This window comes from Sus scrofa, chromosome 1, assembly GCF_054392235.1.
Source record: "Sus scrofa isolate SSC_HxYL_T2T_F1_AM1 chromosome 1, Sscrofa_HxYL_maternal_Yorkshire_Landrace_v2.0, whole genome shotgun sequence".
Classification (NCBI taxonomy): domain Eukaryota; kingdom Metazoa; phylum Chordata; class Mammalia; order Artiodactyla; family Suidae; genus Sus; species Sus scrofa.
Window position 1 is genome coordinate 137,329,368 of NC_139383.1, and position 24,638 is coordinate 137,354,005.

The 24,638-nt window shown below is 40.3% G+C and overlaps 1 protein-coding gene across 7 annotated transcripts in view; it reads right to left on the minus strand.

Annotated features, from left to right (window-relative positions):
- Window positions 1–24,638, minus strand: part of TUBGCP4 (tubulin gamma complex component 4) — a 54,620-nt gene that overhangs the window by 1,751 nt on the left and 28,231 nt on the right. For all 7 annotated transcript variants that reach the window (XM_084972437.1, XM_084972432.1, XM_001926011.8 and 4 more), the window contains 7 exons: window positions 8,086–8,136; window positions 7,568–7,673; window positions 6,402–6,509; window positions 5,856–5,994; window positions 2,916–3,093; window positions 2,116–2,250; window positions 514–630 (listed from right to left, as the gene is read on the minus strand). In XM_084972437.1, coding sequence (XP_084828563.1) covers window positions 514–630; window positions 2,116–2,250; window positions 2,916–3,093; window positions 5,856–5,994; window positions 6,402–6,509; window positions 7,568–7,673; window positions 8,086–8,136 — 834 coding nt within the window. The remainder of the gene's footprint in view (window positions 1–513; window positions 631–2,115; window positions 2,251–2,915; window positions 3,094–5,855; window positions 5,995–6,401; window positions 6,510–7,567; window positions 7,674–8,085; window positions 8,137–24,638) is intronic.

Below are 24,638 nucleotides of genomic sequence, written 5' to 3' on the forward strand. Positions count from 1 at the left end.
GGTATTCCTTGGAAAAATCTTGCTGAAAATTCTGCAGCACCAACTGGCCTTCCCACATCCCATTTCTTTTAGCTCCTAAAATGACTTCTTTGTGCATAGACTGCATGACTTGCTGTGAAAATACTCTCATTCTCAGTAGGAATTTAGCAGCCAGCTTCAGATTGATAGATGCTGCTGTGTACTGGGGCTGTGCTTTTGTTACAGGCAGAGAATTATCGCAGTGAAACAGGTTAGTTCAAGGAAGTAAGGCGGTTGGATGTTAAAAAGTAAGAACAAAGCCAGTGCATGTTTGGTGGGCTGAATAAACTGTTCAGGACTGAACAATATTTGATCGCTGAGGCAGCACATAATTATCTGCTTCAAAAACTGATACCAACATTTTTTAAAAATCTTTGTATCTTGTTATTTCTGTGTGTCTGTATTGGGGAAATGCTTAAATTGACTCAGAGGAATAGATCATGATGCCCCATCAGCAAAACCACCTCCATCCTTCCAAGGACCAGGCCCACTCACCTTCACCAGGATGCTCAGCTGGGCAGCCCCACGTTCATCCAGGGGGCCCAGGTTCTGACTGACCAGTGAGCAAAAGCTGTGACAGAGGTCTAAGATTTCATTCAGGCAGTGAAACACCTATACAGGAAACAGGTGACATTAGGAGGAAAAAGGAATAGATAGACCTGTGAAATTATAGATTTGGGAAAATAAGAGCTACCCTCTTCCCCTCCTCTACATCTGACCTCCGCAAAAAAAAGTGCAAGTTCTGCCGGCCCCTCAAAATGCAACGTGTGTAAAACTTCCCTTTTGGGCAAAGACACTGCCGTCCTCTTGGTCAGCCTGCACGAAACCTCCGCTTGAGGCACATTAAACTAGTCCTTGTCTCTCAAACCCACCGACTGTGCTCCCACCTTGAGCTCTGCTTTCTGTGTCGTCCCCTGCGCCTGGGACACTCTCCTCAATACCAGTTGGAGTCCCACTCTCGCTGGTGCACCCCCTGCCCCACCACAGCCCCTAGAGACCCTTTGCTTCCCTCCCCTCTGTAGTATCTGTACTGTTGAGGCCGCCTGTGTTGTTACTGATCTGTGATGTATGTATGTCCTGTTTCTCCAACTAGATTGTGAGCTCCTTAAGGGCAGAGCCATGACTTATACCTCTTTGTATCCCCAGTGCCTTGCATACAGTAAGCACTCAATAAATATTTAATGATGATCACCTGCTCTAATATGCTGCTTTTCCCTAGGGATGCACTCATACCATACAAGGACAGTCTACCTGTCACAGTGGTTCTTGATTGATTTCAATTCAAAGAACTCTGGAGTGGCATCTAAAGACCTCACTCTTCCATAAAAATCACAGCACCAAGTACCAGAACAAAAGATTGTGGCATAACTGAGGAATGACAGTTGGCTCTCATCAGAGATAAAGCATGATTGTTCTATTAGAAATGACAAGGGGTCATTTTAACCTTTATGCTTTTTACCCTAGAACCAGAACCAGAATCAGCTCATGAGCTTTAAAAGATTTTGGTGCCTGGGTTCAACCTTGGGGATTTTAATCTAAGTGCTCTGGGTCCTAGATTTTTTTTTTAAAGTTCCCAGAGGTTTCCCATGTGGAGCCAAGGATGAGAAAATCTTCTCTGAAGGAGACATGGTATGAGTACATACACAGAGGTGTACACAACACAGTATGCATACATACACAGGTACACATGGAGACACCACTTCAACTGTCTATGAAAACAACTTCCAAACAAATAACTGATTGAGCCTGATCCAAGAGATTTCTAGGAAAGTAAGTTCTACATGCTTTTCATTAGTCTTTCTGTGGTGTCAGAAGGGCTTTTAAAAAATTTCTTGAAATCCTTTCTTCTGAGGGTGAAGCATATATTCTTTGCTCTATAGCTGCTCACCACATCATGTGATATATTTCAGAAATTCAAAGACATTCAAGTTTCTTTTTAATATTCCCATTTAGTTTTGCTTTGTAAGTTGTTAAAAATGTTTATTAATAATAGAGATTCACCAGCTGCTTAATGATAGTTCCATATCCTGGCAACTCAAGGTGCCTAGGAATAGTCAGGATAGAAGCAGTCTGAGGAAACCAAACAGGTCTACTTACAGGTTTCAACAAGATAAAGGACTGAGCCAGCAAATTGCTCAGGAAGTGGTCATGGGCCAGTCGGATGCTTTCAAAGTCTCGGGTAGAATTGATCTGATGAAGCAGCTGTGAGAACTGAGACTCCAACACATCTACCTGGCAGACAGTTACACAAGGAGTTTTAGTACCTTGCATACTCTGAGCACTCAAGGACACTAAGATGCCTGAGAGGATGCAGTTCTTTACCCCCACTCATCTTCCTCTCATCCAAACCACTGAACAGGAGTTCCCTGGTGGCTCAGTGGATTAAGGACCTGGCATTGTCACTGCTGTGACTCTGATTCAGTCCCTGGCCCAGGAACTTCCACATGCTGCAGACAAAAAAAAAAAAAAAAAAAAAAAAAACAAAAACCCACTGAATTGATACCCTTATGTTGCCTGCCTAGTAGAAAGTTATTTGCCTAAGTCTTGGCAAATTCCCTCCCGCTCCCACCCCACCCCACCCCACCCCACCCCACCCCATTCCTCTCATGCCACATCCTCTCCATTGACTGACTTGGCTAAGTCCTATGGAATTTCAGAAGTTAGAGTAAACTATAAAAATAAGGGTCAACAATAATTAAATATTGCATTGCTGATAAGGATCCTAACTCCTCATTCTCCCTCATTTATTTCCACTTCCCTCTAAAATGCCCCTCAAGACACATGCCTAGTGATAGAGCTCATGAATTTTCTCAAACCCTAGTTTTTCGCCAAATCCAAGATTCCTCTTCAATAGCTCCTGCTAGCCTTCCTTTCCTTCTACTCATCCCTGGACATACCTGGAGGTAGTACTGAAGGTTGTCCACCAAGAATGCCATGTGATTTCTTAGACGCCATTTGACTGCGTCGGTCTGGTTGGACTTGAGGTGCTTGCGCTGCATCTGTAGGGCCCAGCAGTGCTGCAGCTCAGCTTGTACCCGGCGCACACTCAGTAAGTACTTGAAAACAACATTGTACCTAGGACAGAACAGCAGGCTACTCAAGATAAAACTTCACCCCCTACCCTCACCCGCACGACAGACTCAAGGGCTCCGTGCCACCCAACTCTCCCCTAAAAGGAAGGAAATACATAAGAATGGCTAGAGATGTGAACAGATAAACTGGTTTAATAATATGATAGAACATTACACAGCCATCAAAGTGAATGGACTTCAGCTGTCCCAACATAACAAAGTGACTCTTAGCAGTATTTTGATTAAAAAAGGGAAATCTGAAAATATTATATATAGCCTGATACTATTTTTTATAATGCTAAAAACAACTAAATAGTAAACATACTTTGGGGGAACATATATAGAACACTATATAAAAAGTATAGAAAACATGGGATTTAGGATCGCGATATTTGGGTTGGGGGAGGCAGGAGGGTAGAGTTGGGAAGGATCACAAATAGATGGACATTATTGTCAGTGTTGTAGAGTTTGTTCTAGAGGTGGTTTTATGGTGTGTGTGTGTGTGTAAGAAGGAAGGAAGATCTCACATAGAACAATAAGAATGTATTGGGAGCTAAGGAATTTTGGTTATTCTATATACCTCCCTGAAGCCCAGAGAAGATGAGATAAAATTGAGGGCTTCTGCAGTGGTGGGGGGTGGGAGGAGAGATGAATTAGGAATTTGGGATTAACAGATACACGCTCCTATATACAAAATAGATAATATGAGAAAAATAATTTTATATTTTTAAAATCTTAAAAAAAACCATCCCATCAAATGCCGATCAAAAAAAAAAAAAAAAGATAAACAAGAGCCAACTGTACAGCACAGGGAACTATAGTCAATACCTTGTAATAACATACAATAGAAAAGAATCTGAAAAAGATATATACATATATATGTATGTATGAATCTGTATAACTAAATCACTGTTGTACACCAGAAACTAACATTACTATAAACCAACTATACTTCAATTAAAAAAAATCAAGGGCTCCCCTCAGTGAGCTCTTAGGTAGCTGCCTGATGTTGAACCTTCTACTGAGAAGATGCTTGGGAAGAACAGCTGGTTTCTGGTAGAACTGGGTGTATTTACCTCTACTTAGGCAGGCTTGCAGAAGATAATCTGATTCCATCTGGTTTAAAAAATGATCTATTTCTAATGGAACAACATATTGAAAATTTTACACTTTGTTTGGATTCTCATTTGAACAAACCCAACCAATAAAATGCAGTTTTTTAGCTAAGTGGGGAAATTTCAATGTGGACTGGATATCATCAGATAAATAAGGAATTATTGTTAATTTTACTGGGTGTGATAATGGCACTGTACTTATGTTAAATATATGCCTTTTTTGATGTGCATAATGGAGTGAAATGACAATGTCTGGATTTGCTCTATAATGCTCTAGCCACAAAAAAGATGAAACAAGCAGCATGATGTTGCTGGCTATGAAGAAGGATAATGCATCCATGGGAGTGGGATATAGGCCATACTTTTGTTTATATTTAGAAGTTTTCATAATAAGATGTTTAATACTTCTGAGCTTGCTTTCTTCAAGGGTGTTAAGAGCATATATAGCGAGAAGGACAGTGGACTGGAAGCTCTTTCTGGAAGCTCTTTGGACAAAGTCCCTGCACCTTAGGCTGTGGGCTCAATTCCTGAGCCAGCTTTGTCTTTCCCACTTTCTGTCTAGTCTCTCACACCCTAAGCTTCTCCATCCCTGAAAAGTAGAGGGTTGTTAGCAGGAACAGGGAGGATGAAAAGAGGCCATAACCTGAGTAAACTGCTCCTTATGTTGTGATTTTTTTTTTTTTTGTCTTTTTGCTATTTCTTTGGGCCGCTTCCGCAGCATATGGAGGTTCCCAAGCTAGGGGTCCAATTGGAGCTGTAGCCGCTGGCCTACGCCAGAGCCACAGCAACGCGGGATCCGAGCCGCATCTGCAACCTACACCACAGCTCACGGCAACGCCAGATCGTTAACCCACTGAGCAAGGCCAGGGACCGAACCCACAACCTCATGGTTCCTAGTCGGATTCATTAACCACTGCGCCATGACGGGAACTCCACATTGTGATTTTTAAAAAGACTCATGGATAAAAAAGAACGCCATAATGCCATTTGCAGCAACATGGATGGAATAAGAGACTCTCATACACAGTGAAATAAGTCAGAAAGAGAAAGACATGTTATATGATATCACTTAGATCTGGAATCTAATATACGGCACAAATGAACCTTTCCACAGAAAAGAAAATCATGAACATGGAGAACAGATTGGTGGTTGCCAAGGGGGAGGGGGAGGGAGTGAGATGAACTGGGAATTTGGGGTTAATAGATGCAAACTATTGCCTTTGGAATGGATAAGCAAGAGTTCCCGCTGTGAACCACCGGGAACTGTATCTAGTGACTTATGGAGCATGATAATGTGAGAAAAAAGAATGTATACATGTATGTGTCACTGGGTCACCTTGCTTTACAGTAGAAAATTGACAGAACATTGTAAACCAGCTATAATGGAAAAAATAAAAATCATTAAAAAAAATTAAAAAGACTCATGGTTTTAAGGGTGTGACCCACCCATCCACTCTGGCACCCACCACTCCTTACTGTCTCATACCTGCAGCTTGACTTAATAATGTTATCTGTCTGACTCCCCAAAGCATTTGAGTTTGCAGCCTCTGACTTAAGCAGTTGCGTGGCCATTCAGTTCTCTTCCTGATTATTTCTTCCTTTGGAAGCAAGGTGGGTGATAATTACCTGTGAGAAACTCAGGAATACTTACTTCTCCAGGACAGCGGGAGTGAAGAGAATGTGTAGTGGCCACTGCACTTTGTAGGAAAGACCCAGGGCTGCCCAGCCGGAGGCAGGGGCTTCCCGGGGCGAAGTTTCCCGAGAGGGCCCTTCTCTTGCCTGAGTAGCATCTGTTAGGAAGAGAGAAGATGACTTTGCTCATCTAGAACCACAGCCTCAACAGGGTGAGGAACATTCATGAAATGAGTGTCAGAAGCACAAAGGGGACCCAAAAGGGATGAGAGACCCCAGTGAGGGGTCCTTTTAGGAAATCTCCGAGAGGTTCATTTTTCAGCCTTAAAGACTCATGCCTATAAACAGACACCATTCCAGCAGCATCACAAAAACCAAAACCAAAACCACGGCCTGGCCCTTTCAGCCTCTCTGCACTCCCCTTCCTTTTGTGTGACCTTAGGGCACCAGACTACATGATGTTTAAGGTCCAAAATCACAGGGTTTCTGTGGAGGTGGATGGAAGCAGAGATAGGAGAAGAGATGATGCCCAGTAGGAGTGGAAAGATGCAAAAAAGCGGCAAACCTTTATGCTCCTTTCCGTGATACTCGATTGTCAGGTGCAACAGAGGGAGGAGGTTGTCATCGTCGAGCAGCACCTTATGTGCCGACTGCTGGAAGGCCACGTTCACATCTGCAAGAAAAACCCATGGGCTGACAAGAAGGCTTGGCTGTGCACAAATCCAGGCCCTGGGCTCCCCTGTCCGCCAGCTGCCTCTCGCTCTCAGCAGGAAGCGGAAGCATGTGTCCCTCCTCCTGCTGCTGATAATGGCACCTGGATTTTCCTTGGATAACCACCCTGCCCAGAACACTCTGTAGTTTCAGTGAGATGGACGATACCTGACCCTTGCCGTAGGCAAGTGACCCAGGAACCATTTACCTTATTACACGATGTTGTTTAGGGATATGAACATAACCTAAGCCAGGCCAATCCAGAGGCTCTACTCAGATTCTAAAAGATGACAGCTCTTTTTTTTCCACCCCCAAGACAAACAGGGACACAGTAGGATGTCAACTTGGCTGGAGGCCACCTTTGCTACCATACAGAGCAGGCCTGCCTCAGAAGAAGAGGCAAAGGTGAAAGATGGAGTGACACCAAGTCCTGAAGGCATCATGTGATCCACTGGAGCAAACTGCCTAGAGCCATCATACCTCTAACCTTTTCAGTCATGAAAATCAATCTTTTTTCTTTTTTTTCAGGGTCATGCCCATGGCATATGGAAGTTCCCGGGCTAGGGGTGGATTCGGAGCTGTAGCCACTGGCCTACATCACAGCCACAGCAGTGCCAGACCCGAGCTGTGTCTGAGACCTACACCACAGCTCACGGCAGTGCCGGATCCTTAACCCACTGAGTGAGGCCAGGAATAGAACGTGTGTCCTCATGGATACTAGTTGGGTTTGTTTCTGCTGCACCACAACAGAAACTCCCCGATGGAAGGCTGCTCAGGTAGGCTCACACTGTTGTCACTGGGAGCAGCTTCAGTTTGGGACCTTTCCTGGAAGACTTGGAGTTGAGGCTGCTCCCAGTGACAACAGTGTGAGCCTACCTGAGCAGCCTTCCATCTCTCCAAACATCTCTGTAACTCCCCAGGCTGATCTTATGTGGAACAGGCCTAAATGGTTTGGCAGCAGCCAAGAAACATCTGACAAACCTCAGTTAGCTGGTAATTCTCGGGCCCCAGGGTAATTACCATGTTCAGTTACTGCAGTGGGTGGTGTTTTTAACATGTGTTGAGCTGTATCAATGAAGGCCTGAAACAGTTCTCCGCGTCCCAGAAGGTAAAAGTCCTTAATGATCTGCAGGAAGAATTTCAATGTACAATTCAGTAATCCAGCAGCGCCAGGAGCTCCTCACTATCCTAAGAGAATTATGCATATAATTTCCAGTTTCATCAGCTTCAGCCCAACGTACAAAAGGACACAGGCTTTGGGAGTTTCAAAGGGGCACACTTACTAATGTCAGGATGACTGCTGTGTCTTTGATATCATTTATTCAATGAAAAAGCAATGCCAGAAGAAGGTACACACCCAAAGCTTTGTACAACAGTAAATTTGTATTATTAGGTGGAGTTTGCCCACTTGGATGAGGACACATGGAGCTACTCTGCAAGTCTGTGGACAGGCAACCATGCTCTCAGAAAAGGCTAGAGAAAGAAGTCATTATCCACCAGTAACATTTTAAGAGTTAAAAGAACAGCTAATCTATTACCTTCAGCTGACCCAGTAAATCTGATTCTTCTACCATCAGCTTCCAAAGATGCTGTGAAAAGAAACAACAAAACAGGGTCAAAGATTCATTACAGTGAAAACTCCTACGAAGAATTGTTTTGTGCAAATCCAGTAACATGTTGAAAAAAGAATATATACCATGGCCAGGTTGACTTAATCCCAGGAATAAAAGCCCAACGGTTAAAAATATATATGAGATGAAAATATTCTGGAATTAGATAGTGGTGATGATTGCACAATATTTGAACATAATAAAATCCACTGAACTGTACCTATTTCTAAATGGCTCAAATGCTTAATTTTGTTATGTGAATTTTCTCAATAAAAAATTTAGTATCAATATAATTTAAAGATTAAAAAAGAAAAAAACATGGAGTGTGTCGTGGCTCAGTGGAAACGAATCTGACTAGTATCCATGAGGACGCAGGTTCGATCACTGGCCTCACTCAGTAGGTTAAGGATCTGGTGTTGCTGTGAGCTGTGGTGTAGGTTGCAGACCCGGCTCGGATCTGGTGTTGCTTCGGCTCTGATTCAGCCCGTAGCCTGGGAACTTCCATATGCTGCGGGTGCAGCCCTAAAAAGCAAATAAATAAATAAATAAATATTCTTTATAAATATGCTTGAAGAGGTAAGGATAATAGTAATAAAATATTTTTAAAAATCACATAAAAGAAACAAAATGCTGGATCAAAAGAATATCCACATCCAAAAAAGTACAATTTGACCTATACCTCATACCACATACAAAAATCAATTCAAAATGATCATAAACCTAAAAAATAGGAGTTCCCATTGTAGCTCAGTGGTGATGAACCTGACTAGTATCCATGAGGATGAGGGTTCTATCCCTGACCTCGCTCAGTGGGTCAAAGATCCGGCACTGTGAGCTGCGGTGTAGGTCACAGACATGGCTTGGATCCCACATTGCTGTGGCTGTGGTGCAGGCTGGCAGCTGCAGCTCCGATTTGACCCCTAGCCCAGGGAGCCTCCATATGCAGTGGGTGTGGTCCAAACAAACAAACAAAAAAACTCATACACATTAAAAACTAAATTTTCTAAAAGAAAATAGAAGAGAAAGGAGTCTTTGCAAGAGTTTCTTGGACACAACATCAAAAGCAAGATACATAAAATAATCAAAATGGATAAACTGGACTTAAAATTAACAACTTCTGCTCTTTAAAAGACTGTTAAGAGAATGAAAAGATAAGTCATAGACAGGGAGAAAATATTTGTAAGTTAGCTATCTGATAAAGGACTTACATTCAGAATACATAACTCTGAAAACTGAAGAGAAAGAAAATAAAACAAAAACAATAGAAAATGGACAAAAGGCATTATACACAGATGAAAAGATACTATATATAGAGAACACTAAAGACTCCACACAAAAACTACTAGATCTGATAAAGGAATTCAGCAAAGCAGCAGGATACAAGATTAACATTCAGAAATTGGTTGCATTTCTGCATACTAACAAAGAAGTATTAAAAAAGGAATGTAAAAAAAAAAACCTTTTAAATTGGCACCAAAAAAATAAAATATATAGGAATAAACCAGAGCAAGGAAGTGTAGGACTTATACACTGAGAACTATAAAACATTAATAAAGGAAAGTGAAGATGATTCAAAGAAATGGAAAGATATCCCATCCTCCTGGATTGGAAGAATTAATATTGTTAAACCGGCAATAATGCCAAAAGCAATCTACAGATTTAGTGTGATCCCTATCAAATTATCCATGAGATTTTTCTAGAAACAGAACAAATAATTCAAAAATTTATATGGAACAATAAAAGACCTAGAACTGCCAAAACAATCCTGAGGAAAAGAAACAAAGCAGGAGGCACCAACTCTCCCAGACTTCAATTATTACAAAGCTACAGTAATCAAAACAATGTGGTACTGGCACCAAGACAGACATACAGACAAATGGAACAGAATAGAGAGCCCAGAAATAAACCCAGACACCTATGGTCAATTAATCTTAGATCAAGGAAGCAAAATATAAAATGGGAAAAGGTCTCTTCAGCAAGTAGTGCTGGGAAATTTGGACAGTTGCATGTAAATCAATGAAATTAGAATACAGCCTTGCATATACACCATGCACAAAAATAAACTCAAAGTGGCTTAAAGACAGAGTTCCTGTTGTGGCTCAGTGGTAACAAATCTGACTAGGATCCATGAGGATAGGGGTTTGATCCCCCAGCCCTGCTTAGTGGGTTAAAGATCTGGCATTGCTGCAATCTATGGTGTAGGCCACAGATGTGGCTCGGATCTGGTGTTGCTGTGGCTGTGATACAGGCCAGCTGCTGCAGCTCCAATCTGACCCCTGGCCTGGGAACTTTCATATGCCACGGGCGTGACCCTAAAAAGACCAAAAAAAAAAAAAATGGCTTAAAGACTTAAACATAAGACATGACACCATGAAACTCTTAGAGGAAAACATAGGCAAAACATTCTCTGACATAAATCATAACAAATATTTTATTTGGTCAGTATCCCAAAGCAATAAGAGATAAAAACAGAAATAAACAAATAGGACCCAATCAAACTTACAAGATTTTGCACAACAAAAGAAAATGTAAACAACAAAAAAAAGAAAAGACAACCTATGGAATGGGAGAAAATAGTTGCAAATGAGTAACCAACAAGGACTTAATCTCCAAAATATACAAACAATGCATATAACTCAACAACAAAAAGACAAACAACCCAATCAAAAAACGAGCAGAAGACCTAAATAGGCACTTCTCCAAAAAAGACATATGGATGGCCAGTAGGCACATGAAAAGAGGCTCAACATCACAAATTATTAGAGAAATGCAAATTAAAACTACAATGAGGTACCACCTCACACAGGTCAGAATGGCCATCATTATAAAGTCTACACATGGAGTTCCCGTCGTGGCTCAGTGGTTAAGGAATCTGACTAGGAACCATGAGGTTGCAGATTCGATCCCTGGCCTTGCTCGGTGGGTTAAGGATCCGGTGTTGCTGTGAGCTGTGGTGTAGGTCGCAGACACGGCTTGGATCCTGTGTTGCTGTGGCTCTGGCATAGGCTGGCAGCTACAGCTCTGATTAGACCCCTACCCTGGGATCCTCCATGTGCCATGCGTGCAGCACTGGAAGAGACCAAAAAAAAAAAAAAAAAAAAGTCTACAAATAACAAATGCTGGAGGATGTGGAGAAAAGGGAACCCTCCAATACTGTTGGAATGTAAACCACTGCAACCACTATGGAAAACAGTATGGAGGTTCCTCAGAAAACTAAAAATAAGGAGTTCCTGTTGTGGCTCAGTGGAAACAAATCCAACTACTATCCAAGGAGATGAGGGTTCAATCCCTGGCCTTGCTCAGTGGGTTGGGGATCCAGTGTTGCTGTGAGCTGTGGTGTAGGTTGCAAAAGCAGCTCAGATCCTGCATTGCTGTGGCTGTGGAGTAGGCTGGCAGCTGCAGCTCTGACTTGACCCCTAGCCTGGGAACTTCTATATGCCATGAATTCAGCCCTAAAAAGCAAAAAAGAAAAAAGGAAAACTAAAAAGAGAACTATCATATGATCCAGCAACCCCACATCCAGCAAAAACTATAATTCAAAAAGATACACATACCCCTATGTTCTTAGCAGCACTATTCACAATAACCAAGAGACGGAAACAACCTAAATGTCCATTGACAGATGAATGGATTAAGAAGATGTGGTACATATACACAATGGAATACTATTCAACTATCAAAAAGAATGAAATAATGCCATTTGCAGCAATACAGATGTAAATAGATATTATCATACTAAGTGAAGTGAGTCAGAAAGAGAAAGACAAATACCATATGATATCACCTATATGTGGAATCTAAAATACGGCACAAATGAACCTATCTATGAAATAGAAACAGACTCACAGACACAGAGAATGGACTTGTGGTTGCCAAGGGAGATAGGGGAGGGAGTGGGATGAACTGGGAGTTTGGGGTTAATATATATAAACTATTATATTTAGAAAAGATAAACAACAAGTTCCTAGTTAATAGCACAGAGAACTATATTCACTCTCCAGGGATAGACCATGATGGAAAAGAAAATAAAAAATAATGTATATATGTATAACTGAATCACTTTCCTATATGCAGAAATTGGAACAACACTGTTAAATCAACAATACTTTAACAATGAAAACAATTTTTTAACAGACAAAAGGTGTAGGCACTTCACCAAAGGTATATGGATGGTGAAAAAGCATATGAAAAAAAATCAACATTATTAGTCATTAGGGGAATGCAAGTTAAAATTACAATGAGGAAAACCCCAAATGTCTATCAACAGATGATGGGAAAACACATTGGTATGAACAATGGGAAACAGCCCAGCAATAAAAAAGACTAAACTATGGAGATGGGATTAAGATGGTAAAGTAGAAGCACTGGAGCTTACCTTCTTTCATAAAAGCACCAAAATTACAACCAACTTCTGAACAACTTTCAATGAAACAGATAGCAAACTATCAAAAAAGATATTCTACTCCAGAAGACAAAGAGGAGGCCACATCAAGCTGGTAGGAGGGGCAATATTACACAGCCACAGTAACCAAGACAGTGTTGTACCGGTACCAAAACAGACGTACGAAAAGAATATAGAACCCAGAAATAAACCCACACACCTATGGTCAAATAATCTTTGACAAAGGAGGCAAGAACATAAAATGGGAAAAAGACAGTCTTTTCAGAAAGTAGTGCTGGGAAAACTGGACAGCTGCATGTAAATCAATGAAACTAGAACACACCCTCACACCATGCACAAAAATAAACTCAAAATGGCTGATAGACTTAAATATAAGACAAGACACCATCAAACTCCTGGAAGAGAACATAGGCAAAACATTCTTTGACATCAACCTTACAAACGTTTTCTCAGGTCAGTCTCCTAAAGCAACAGAAATAAAAGCAAAAATAAGCCAATGGGACCTAATCAAAATGACAAGCTTTTGCAAAGCATAGAAAACAAAAAGACAGCTTACAGAATGGGAGAAAACAGTTTCAAATGATGCAATGGACAAGGGCTTAATCTCTATAAACTATACAAACAACTTATACGACTCAACAGCAAAAAAGTCAACAACCCAATTGAAAAATGGGCAAAAAACCTGAATAGACATTTCTCCAAGGAAGATATGCAGATGGCCAACAAGCACTTGAAAAATGGTCAACATCTCTGATTATTAGAGAAATGCAAATCTAAACTACCATGACATACCACCTCACACCAGTCAGAATGGCCATCATTAATAAGTCCACAAATAACAAACACAGGAGAGGGTAGGGAGAAAAGGGAGCCCTCATACACTGTTGGTGGGAATGTAAATTGATACAACCACTATGCAAAACAGTATGGAGGTACCTTAGAAAACTACACATAGAACTATGATATGACCCAGCAATCCCACTCTTGGGCATATATCCAGACAAAACTTTCCTTAAGAAAGACACATGCACCCACATGTTCATTGCAACACTATTCACAACAGGCGAGACATGGAAACAACCCAAATGTCCATTGACTGATGATTGAATTAGGAAGATGTGGTATATATACACAATGGAATACTACTCAGCCACGAAAAAGAACAAAATAATGCCATGTGCAGCAACATGGATGGAACTAGAGACCCTCATACTGAGTGAAGTAAGTAAGAAAGAGAAAGACAAATACCATAAGATATCACTTATATCTGGAATCTAATATATAGCACAAATGAACCTTTCCACAGAAAAGAAAATCATGGACTTGGAGAATAGACTTGTGGTTGCTAAGGTGGAAGGGGATGGAGTGGGATGGATTGGGAGCTTGGAGTTAACACATGCAGACTACTGCCCTTGGAATGGATTAGCAATGAGATCCTGCTGTGTAGCACCAGGAACTATGCCTAGTCACTTCTAATACAGTATGATAATATGAGAAAAAAGAATGTATACATGCATGTGTAACTGGGTCACCATGCTGTACAATAGAAAAAAAAAAACGTATTGGGGGAATGAAAAAAAAAAAAAAGAAGATGGTAGGAGGAGCGATTATGCTATAATAAGCAAGCCCACACTCATGGGGTGGATGGCCCACAGAATGGAAAGTAACTATATCGCAGGGCCACCCATAGGAGTGAGAGTTCTGAGCTCCACATCAGGTTCCTAGGCCTGAGGATCTGGCATTGGGAGGAGGAACCCCTGGAAAATCTGGAGTTGAAGGTCAGCAGGGCTTGAGTGCAGGAGCTCCCCAGGACTGGGAGAAATGAAGACTCCAATCTTGAATGGTGCAAACAGGTTTTCATGTGCACTGGGTCCCAAGGAAAAGCAGAGACTCCATAGGAATCTGGGTTAGACCTGCCTGTGATTCTTGGACGATCTCCTGAGAAAACAGGGAGTGACTGTGGCTTGTTGTGGGGGAAGGGTTTTGGAGGCAGAGGTCTTGGGAATAATCATAAGTGTGAACTCCTCTAGAGGTGGCCATTTTTGAAAAATCTGGCCCCACCCATCAGGGTTGAGAAGCCCCAGGCCAAACAAACAGGGTGGGAACACAGCCCCACCCATCAGCAAGCAGGCAGCCTAAAGACCCACCAGGCACACAGCCACCTCTAATCATACCCAGAGACAATAGCCACCCACCAGAGGGATAAGAATCAGCTCCATCTACCAGTGGGCAGGCACCAGTTCCTCCCACTGGGAAGCCCCCATATAAACTTTAGCCATAAGGGGGCCGGACATCAGAAGCAAGACAGTCTACAACCCTATTGTCTGCAAAAAGACCACACCAAAAATCTGTATAAAATGAAAAGGCAGAGAATTATGACTCAGATAAGGGAGCAAGGAAAAAACCCCATAAAAACAGCTAAGTGATTTGGAGATTACCAACCTCCAAGAAAAAGACCTCAGACTAATGATAGTAAAGATGATTCAAAATCCTGGAAATAAACTGGAGGCAAAGACTGAAAAATTACAATAAACATTGAGCAAAGAAATAGAAGATTTAAGGATTAATCAAGCAGAGAGGCAAAATACGGTAAGTGAAATAAAAAATTCACTAGAAGCAACCAAGAGTAAAATACAGGAGGCAGAAGAATGAATGAGCGAGGTGGAAGACAAACTAGTAGAAATTACTGAGGCAGAACAGAAAAGAGAAAAAAGATTGAAAAGAAATGAAGACAGTCTAAGAGAAATCTGGGACAACTTTAAATGCACTAACATCCATATCAGAGGGGTGCCAGAAGGAGAAGCTAGAGAGAAAGGCCAGAGAAAATATTTGAAGAGGCAATAGCCAAAAACGTCTCTAACGTGGGAAAAAAATCACTTACTCAAATACAAGATGCACAACAAGTATCATATAAAATAAACCCAAGGAGGAACATCCTGAGACACATGTTAATCAAACTGACCAAAATTAAAGACAAAGAGAAAATATTGAAAACTGCTAGGGAAAAGAAACAAATAACATACAAGGGAATCCTGATAAGGTTATCAGCTGATTTTTCAGCAGAAACCCTGCAGCCAGAGGTAGTGGCACAGTATATTTACTTCTTATACATGGTCAAGGTAGGAAATCATGCACACACAAATATGCTACCAAAAGCAGAAATCATGAAGAGGAATACTTGATGGAGATGCAATTAAGAGACCAACAACTTAAAACAATCACACACACATACTCCCATATCAAAACTTCATGGTAACTGCAAACCAAAAGCCTACGATAAAAAAGGAGGCAAGAATATACAATAGAGAAAAGACAGCCTGTTCAGTAAGTGGTGCTGGGAAAACTGGACAGCCACATGGAAAAGAATGAAATTAGAAATTAGAACATTCCCTAACACCATACACAAAAATAAACTCAAAATGGATTAAAGGCCTAGATATAAGACCAGACACTATAAAACTCTTAGAGGAAAACATAGGCCAAACCCTCTCTGACATAAATGACAGCAACATCTTCTCAGATCCACCTGTTAGAGTAATGACAGTAAAAACAAAAAGAAACAAAAGGGACCTAATCAAACTTAAAAGTTTTTGAACAGCAAAGGAAACCCTAAACAAAACGAAAAGACAACCCACAGAATGGGAGAAAATTTTTGCAAATGAATCAACTGACAAGGGATTAATCTCCGAAATTTATAAACACCTTCTGCAGCTCAATACCAAAAACAAACAAACAAACAACCCCATCAAAAAATGGGCAGAAGCTCTAAATAGACAATTCTCCCAAGAAGACATACGGATGGCCAAAAAACACATGAAGAGATGTTCAACATCACTCATTACTATAGAAATGCAAATCAAAACCACTATGAGGTTACCACCTTACACCAGCCAGAATGGCCATCATCAAAAAGTCTACAAACAGGAGTTCCCGTCGTGGCGCAGTGGTTAACGAATCCGACTAGGAACCATGAGGTTGCGGGTTCGGTCCCTGCCCTTGTTCAGTGGGTTAACAATCCGGCGTTGCCGTGAGCTGTGGTGTAGGTTGCAGACGCGGCTCGGCTCCTGCGTTGCTGTGGCTCTGGCGTAGGCCGGTGGCTACAGCTCCGATTCAACCCCTAGCCTGGGAACCTCCATATGCCGCGGGAGCGGCCCAAGAAATAGCAACAACAACAACAACAACAACAACAACAAAAAAGTCTACAAACAAAAAAAAAAACCTATGAGATGCAGCAAAAGCAGTTCTAAGAGGAAAAGTTTATAGTAATACAAGCCTACCTCAGAAACAAGAAAAAGCTCAAACGAATAACCTAGCTTTACACCTTAAGCAACTAGAAAATGACTAACCACCAAACCCAAAGTTAGCAGAAGGAAAGAAATCATAAAGATCAGAGCATAAATAAATGAAATAGAAACAAAGAAAACCATACAAAACATCAATGAAACTAAAAGCAGGTTCTTTGAAAAGACCAACAAAATTGATAAACCCCTAGCCAGACTCATCAAGGAAAAAAGAGAGGACTCAATTCAATAAAATTAGAAGTGAAAGAGAAGTTACAATGGACATCACAGAAATACAAAGGATCATAAGAGACTACTCCAAGCAACTATAGGCAATGAAATGGACAAATTCTTAGAAAAGCACAATTTTCCAAGACTAAACCAAGAAGAAATAGAATAGATGCATGCATGTATTTATTTATTTATTTATTTATTTATTTATTTATTTATTTATTTCTGCTTTTTAGAACTGCACCTGCGGCACATGGAAGTTCCCAGGCTAGGGGTCAAAATGGAGCTACAATTGCTGGCCTATGCCACAGCCATAGCAATGCCAGATCTGAGCTGCGTCTGTGACCTACACCAGGGCTGACAGCAATGCCAGATCCCTGACCCACTGAGCAAGGGCAGGGATTAAACCTGCATCCTCATGGATACTGGTTGGATTCATTTCTGCTGTGCCACAAAAGGCACTCTAGAAATAGAAAGGATGAACAGACCAATCACAAGTACTGAAATTGAAACTGTAATTTAAAAACTTCCAACCAACAAAAGTCCAGAACCAGCAGCTTCACAGATGAATTCTATCAAAAATTTAGAGATGAGTTAACACCTAATCCTTACGAAACTATACCAAAAAATTGCAGAGGAAGGAACACTTTCGAACTCATTCTATCAGGCCACCATCACCGTGATAGCCAAACCAGACAAAGATACCCAAAAAAAGAAAATTACAGGCCAATATCACTGATGAACATAGATTCAAAAATCTTCAACAAAAACCAGCAAACCGAATCTGGCAATACATTAAAAGGATTGATTGTACACCAAGATCAAGTGGGATTCATCCCAGGGATGCAAGGATTTTTCAATATGGGCAAATCAATGTGATAGATGACATTAACAAACTGAAGGAAAAAACCGTATGATCCTCTCAATAGATGTGGAAAAAAATTTTGACCAAAGCCAATCATTTATCAATTCTGATAAAAATCTTCCAGAAAGTGGGCATAGAGGGAACCTGCCTCAACATAATAAAGGCCATATATGACAAACCCAGAGCTAACATAATTTTCAATGGTAAAAAGCTGAAAGAATTTCCACTAAGATCAGGAAAAAGACAAGCATGTCTGCTCTCGCCACTACTATTCAACATAGTTTTGCAAGTCCTAGCCATAGCAATCAGAGAAGAAAAAGAAATAAAAGGAATCCATAGTTCCCACTGTGGCCCAGTGGAAATGAATTTGACTAGTATCCACGAGGATGCGGGTTTGATCTCGGGCTTCACATAGGGTCAGGAATATGGCATTGCCGTGAGCTGTGGTGTAGTTCGTAGATGTAGCTTAGATCTGGCATTGCTGTGGCTGTGGTGTAGTCTGGCAGCTGCAGCTCTGATTTGATCCCTAATCTGGGAATTTCCACATGCCACAGGTGTGGCCCTAAAAGGATGCCTGCTCTTACCACTTCTATTCAACTTAGTTTTGGAAGTCCTAGCCATGGTAATCAAGAGAAGAAAAATAAATAAAAGGAATCCAAATTGGAAAGGAAACTATCACTGTTTACAGATGACATGATACTATACCTAGAAAATCATAAAGTCACTACCAGAAAACTTTTAGAGCTCATCAATGCATTTGGTAAAGTTGCAGGTTATAAAATTAATACACAGAAATTGACTGTATTTCTATACACTAACAATGAAGGATCAGAAAGAAAAATAAGTGGAGCTCCCGTCATAGTGCAGTGGAAACAAATCCGACTGGGAACCATGAGGTTTTGGGTTTGATCCCTGGCTTCGTTCAGTGGGTTAAGGATCTGGTGTTGCTGTAAGCTGTGGTATAGATTGCAGACGTGGCTCAGATCTGATGTAGTTATGGATGTTGTATAGGCTGACAGCTGTAGCTTCAATTTGACACCTAACCTGGGAACCTCCATAAGCCATGAATGTGGCTCTAAAAGGCAAAAAAAAAAAAAAAAAAAAGAAAGAAAGAGAATTTAGAGAAACAATTTCATTTACCGTAGCATCAAAAAAATAAAATAAAATAAAATACCTAGGGATAAACCTCCCTAAAGAGACAAAAGACATGTATTCTGAAAGCTATATGATGCTGATGAAATAAATCAAAGATGACACAAACAGATGGAAAGATATACCATGCTCTTGGATTGGAAGAATCAATACTGTCAAAATGACTATCCATCCAAGGCAAAATACAGATTCAATGCAATGCCAAGGACATTTTTCATAGAACTAGAACAAAATACTTTAAAGTTTGTTTGGAAGCATAAAAGACCCAGAATAGCTAAAGACATCCGGAGAAAGAAAAATGGAGCTGGAGGAATCAGGCTCCCTGACTTCAGTCTATACTACAAAGTTATGGTCATCAAAACAGTATGGTACTGGCACAAAGACAGAAATATATCAGTGGAACAGGATAGGAAGTCTAGAAATAAACCCACGCACCTACAGTCAACTAATCAAATGACAAAGGAGGCAAGAATATACAATGGAGAAAAGATGGTCCCTTCAGTAAGTGGTGCTGGGAAAACTGGAGAGCTGCATGTAAAAGAATGAAATTAGAACACTCCCTAACACCATACACAAAAATAAACTCAAAATGTTGATTAAAGACCTAAACATAAGACTGGATACTGTAAAACTCTTACAGGAAAATATAGGCTGAACACTCTTTGACATAAATCACTGCAATATCTTCCCAGATCCACCTCCTAGAGTAATGACAATAAAAACAAAAATAAACAAATGGGACCTAATCAAACTTAAAAGTTTTTGAACAGCAAAGGAAACCTTAAACAAAACAAAAAGACAACCCACAAACAAAACAAAAATACAGAATGGGAGAAACTATTTGCAAATGAAGTGACTGACAAGGGATTAATCTCCCAAATATATAAACATATCCTACAGCTCAATACCAAAAAAACAAACAACCCCATCAAAAAGTGGGCAGAAGATCTAAACAGACGATTCTCCAAAGAAGACATACAGGTGGCCAAAAAACGCTTGAAAAGATGTTCAACATCATTCATTATTAGAGAAATGCAAATCAAAACCACTATGAGGCACCACTTTACACTGGCTGGAATAGCCATCATCAAAAAGCCTACAAACAATAATAGGTAGAGAGAGTGTAGAGAAAAGGGAACCCTACTGCCCTGTTGGTGGGAATGTAAACTGGTGCAACCACTATGGAAAATAGTATGCAGATTCCTCAAGAAACTACAAATAGAATTACCATTTGATCCAGCAATCCCACTCCTGGGCATCTATCCAGAGAAAACCATAACTTGAAAAGATACATGTACCCCAGTGTTCACTGTAGCACTCTATACAATAGCCAAGACTTGGAAGCAATCTAAATGTCCACTGACAGAGGAATAGCTAAAGAAGATATGGTACACATATACAATGGAGTATTACTCAGCTATAAAAAGGTATGAAATAATGGCATTTGCAATGACATGGATGGACCTAGACATTATCATGCTAAGTGAAGTTAGTCAGACACAAACATAATATGCTCTCATTTATATGTGGAATCTAAAGAAAGGTACAATGAACTTCTTTACAGAACAGATATTGAAAACCTTTCACAAACTTTGAAAACCTTATGGTTACCAAAGGAGACAGGTTGAAGGTAGGGGAGAGGGATGGGCTGTGGGTTTAGGATGGAAATGTAAAACTGGGTTGTGATGGTGGTTGTACAACTATAAATATACTAAAACTCACTGAGTTAAACAAAGACTAAACTATCAAAATGTGCAACAAGGATTAATCTCAATTATGCCGAGTAAAAAATATGTAGGAGGAGTTGCTGTCATGGCTCAGTGGAAACAAATCTGACTAGTATGCATGAGGATGCAGGTTCGATCTCTGGCCTTGCTCAGTGGGTTAAGGATAGGAATTGCCATGAGCTGTGGTGTAGGTCGAAGAAGCAGCTCAGATCCTGTGTTGCTGTGGCTGTGGCATAGACCAGCAGCTATAGCTCTGATTTGACCCTTAGCCTGGGGACCTCCATTTGCCACAGGTATGGCCCTAAAAAGACAAAAACAAACAAACAAACAAAAAATCAAAAAACCTAGGAATAAATTTAACCAAGGAAGTGAAAGATCCATACAACAAAAATTACAAGGCTTTGATGAAAGACATCAAAGATAGTACAATACAAAGACATTTCATGTTCATGAATCAGAAGAATTATATTGCTAAAAAGTCCATACTATTCAAAGTGCTCTACAGTCAATGAAGTTTCTATAAAACTTCTTGCCAAAATTGCAAATGCATTCTTCACAGAAATAGAAAAAAAAAATCCTGAAATCTGTATGGAGCCATAAAAGTCATCAAACAGCCAAAGCGATCCTGAGAAAGAGAAACAAAGCTGATGGTATCACACTTCCTGACTTCAACTGTACTACAAAGCTAAAGTAATTTAAACAGTATGGGGAGTTCCCGTTGTGGTTAGTGGGTTAAGAACCTGACATAGTGTCTGTGAGGATGCAGGTTCCATCCCTGGCCTCACTCAGCTAAGCATTGGGTGTTGCTGCAAACTGTGGTATAGGTCAAAGATATGGCTTGGATCCAGTGTTGCTGTGGCTATGGCCATAGCCATAGCTCTGATTTGACCCCTAGCCTGGGAATTTCCATATGCTGCAGGTGCAGCCCTAAACAAACAAATGAAAAAACTGAATGGATCTGGCCGAAAAAGAACAATGGAACAGAAAACTCAGAATCAAATTCCCACATATATAGTCAACTAATATTTGATAATGGAGTTAAGAACATCCAAGGGAGAAGAATAGTCTCTTGGACAAATGGTGCTGGGAAAAGTGGATAAGCACATAGAGAAAAGTGAAATTGAACCCCTATCTTACACCATGCACAAAAATTAACTTTAAGTAGATCAAAGACTTGAGGATAAGACCTGATACCATAAAAACTTCTGGAAGAAAATGTAATGTAAGGAAAAAGTTCTTCAAAAGTGATCTTGGCAATAATTTTTTGGATGTGACATCAAAAAGAAACAATGAAAGAAAAAAAAACCACCAAGTAGGACTACATGAAACTTAAAAGCTTCTGTACAGCAACAGAAAACAATCAATAGAAGGAAAAGGCAACCTACAGAATGGGAGAAAACATATTCAAACCATATATTTGTTAAGAGGTTAAAATCCAAAACACATAAAGAACTCATTCAACTTAATAATAACCAAAAATTCTGGACAATCTAAATGAAAAATGGGCAGAGGAACTAAATAAACATTTTTCCAAAGAAGACATCCAAATGACCAACAGGAACATGAAAACATGTTCAACAAATCATCAGGGAAATGAAAATCAAAAGCACAATGAGATATGACTTCATACCTATTAGAATGCCCCTATTATCAAAAAGACAACTAACTAGTATTGAGGAGGATGTGGAAAAAATGGAACCCTTGTGCACTGTTGGTGGGAATGTAAGTAGGATCATCCACTATAGAAAACAGGATGAAATTTCCTCAAAAACCAAAATAGGGAGTTCCCTGGTGGCTTAGTGGATAAAGACATTGTCATTTCTGTGGCTTGGGTTCAATCCCTGGCCCAGTAACTTCTGCATGTCATGAATGTGGCCCTCCCCCCAAAAAATTAAAAATAGAACTTGCATACAACCCAGCAATCCAATCCTGAGTATACAAAGGAAACAAAAACAGGATGTCAAAGAGATACTCCTATGTTTACTGCAGTGTTATTCACAATAGTCAAGCTATGGGAACAACCTAAGTGCCTGTCAATGGATGAATGGATAAAGAAGATGTGATATATATATACACAATGGAATATTAGCCACGAGAAAGAAAGAAATCCTGCCATTTTCAACAACATGGTTAGATCTTGAGGACATATGTAAGACAGAGAAAGAAATACTGCATGGTATTACTTTTAGGTGGAATCTAAAAAAGCCAAACTCCTAACAAGAGAGAGTGGTTACCAGGAGCTGCGGGGTGGGTAGGAGAATAGGAGATAAAAAATCCTGGAGATCTGATGCAAAGTACAGTGCTGTATTATAATAATCAAATTTACTAAGAAACTAGATCTTAATTATTCTTATCATAAAAAAGACATAATTATGTGACAAACTAGAGATGCTATTGCTACACTTGGCAGTCATTACAATACACAAATGTAGCAGAGTTCCTGTCATGGCGCAGTAGAAATGAATCTGACTAGGAACCATGAGGTTGCGGGTTTGATCCCTGGCCTTGCTCAGTGGGTTAAGGATCCAGCGTTGCCGTAAGCAGTGGTGTAGGTAACAGATGCGGCTCAGATCTGGTGTTGCTGCGGCTCTGGCATAGGCCAGCAGCTGTAGTTCCTATTAGATCCCTACCCTGGGAACCTCCACATGCCATGGGTGCTGCTCTAAAGCCCCCTCCAAAAAAATACATATACACAAATATATATATATATATATGTATATATATAAATGTACCAAATCAACATTCTGTACACCTTATATTAATGTTGTATGTCAAGTATATGTTGATAAATATATTTTTATGTATTAATGATGAAAAATAAAAAATACGTTTTTCTTTTCTTTGGAAAGGTTCCTTTGTGCCGTATATTAGATTCCAGATACAAGTGATATCATATGGCATTTGTCTTTCTCTTTCTGACTTACTTCACTCAGTATGAGGGTCTCTAGTTCCATCCATGTTGCTGCACATGGCATTATTTTGTTCTTTTTCATGGCTGAGTAGTATTCCATTGTGTGTATATACCACATCTTCCTAATCCAATCACCTATCAGTGGACATTTGGGTTGATTCCATGTTTTGGCTATTGTGAATAGTGTTACAATGAACATGCAGTTGGATGTGTCTTTTTTAAGGAGAGTTTTGTCTGGATATATGCCCAAGAGTGGGATTGCTGGGTCATACCGTAGTTCTATGTAGTTTTCTAAAATACCTCCATACTGTTCTCCATAGTGGTTGTACCAGCTTACAACCCCACCAACAGTGCAGGAGGGTTCCCTTTTCTCCACACCCTCTCCAGTGTTTGTTATTTGTGGACTTATTAATGATGGCCATTCTGACTGGTGTGAGGTGGTATCTCATGGTAGTTTAGATTTGCATTTCTCTAATAATCAGGGATGTTGACTATTTTTCAAGTGCTTGTTGGCCATCTGCATATCTTCCTTGGAGAAATGTCTATTCAGGTCTTTTGCCCATTTTTCCACTGGGTTGTTGGCTTTTTTGCTGTTGAGTTGTATAAGTTGTTTGTATAATTTAGAGATTAAGCTCTTGTCAGTTGCATCATTTGAAACTATTTTCTCCCATTCTGTAAGTTGTCTTTTTGTTTTCTTTTTGGTTTTCTTTGCTGTGCAAAAGCTTGTCAGTTTGATGAGAAAATCAGGGATTTGGAGAATAGACTTGTGGTTGCCAAGGGGTAAGGGGAGGGAGTGGGAGGGACTGGGAGCTTGGGGTAAATAGATGCAGAATGTTGCCTTCGAAATGGATTAGCAATGGGATCCTGCTGTGTAGCACTAGGAAGTCTGTCTAGTCACTTATGATAGAACACT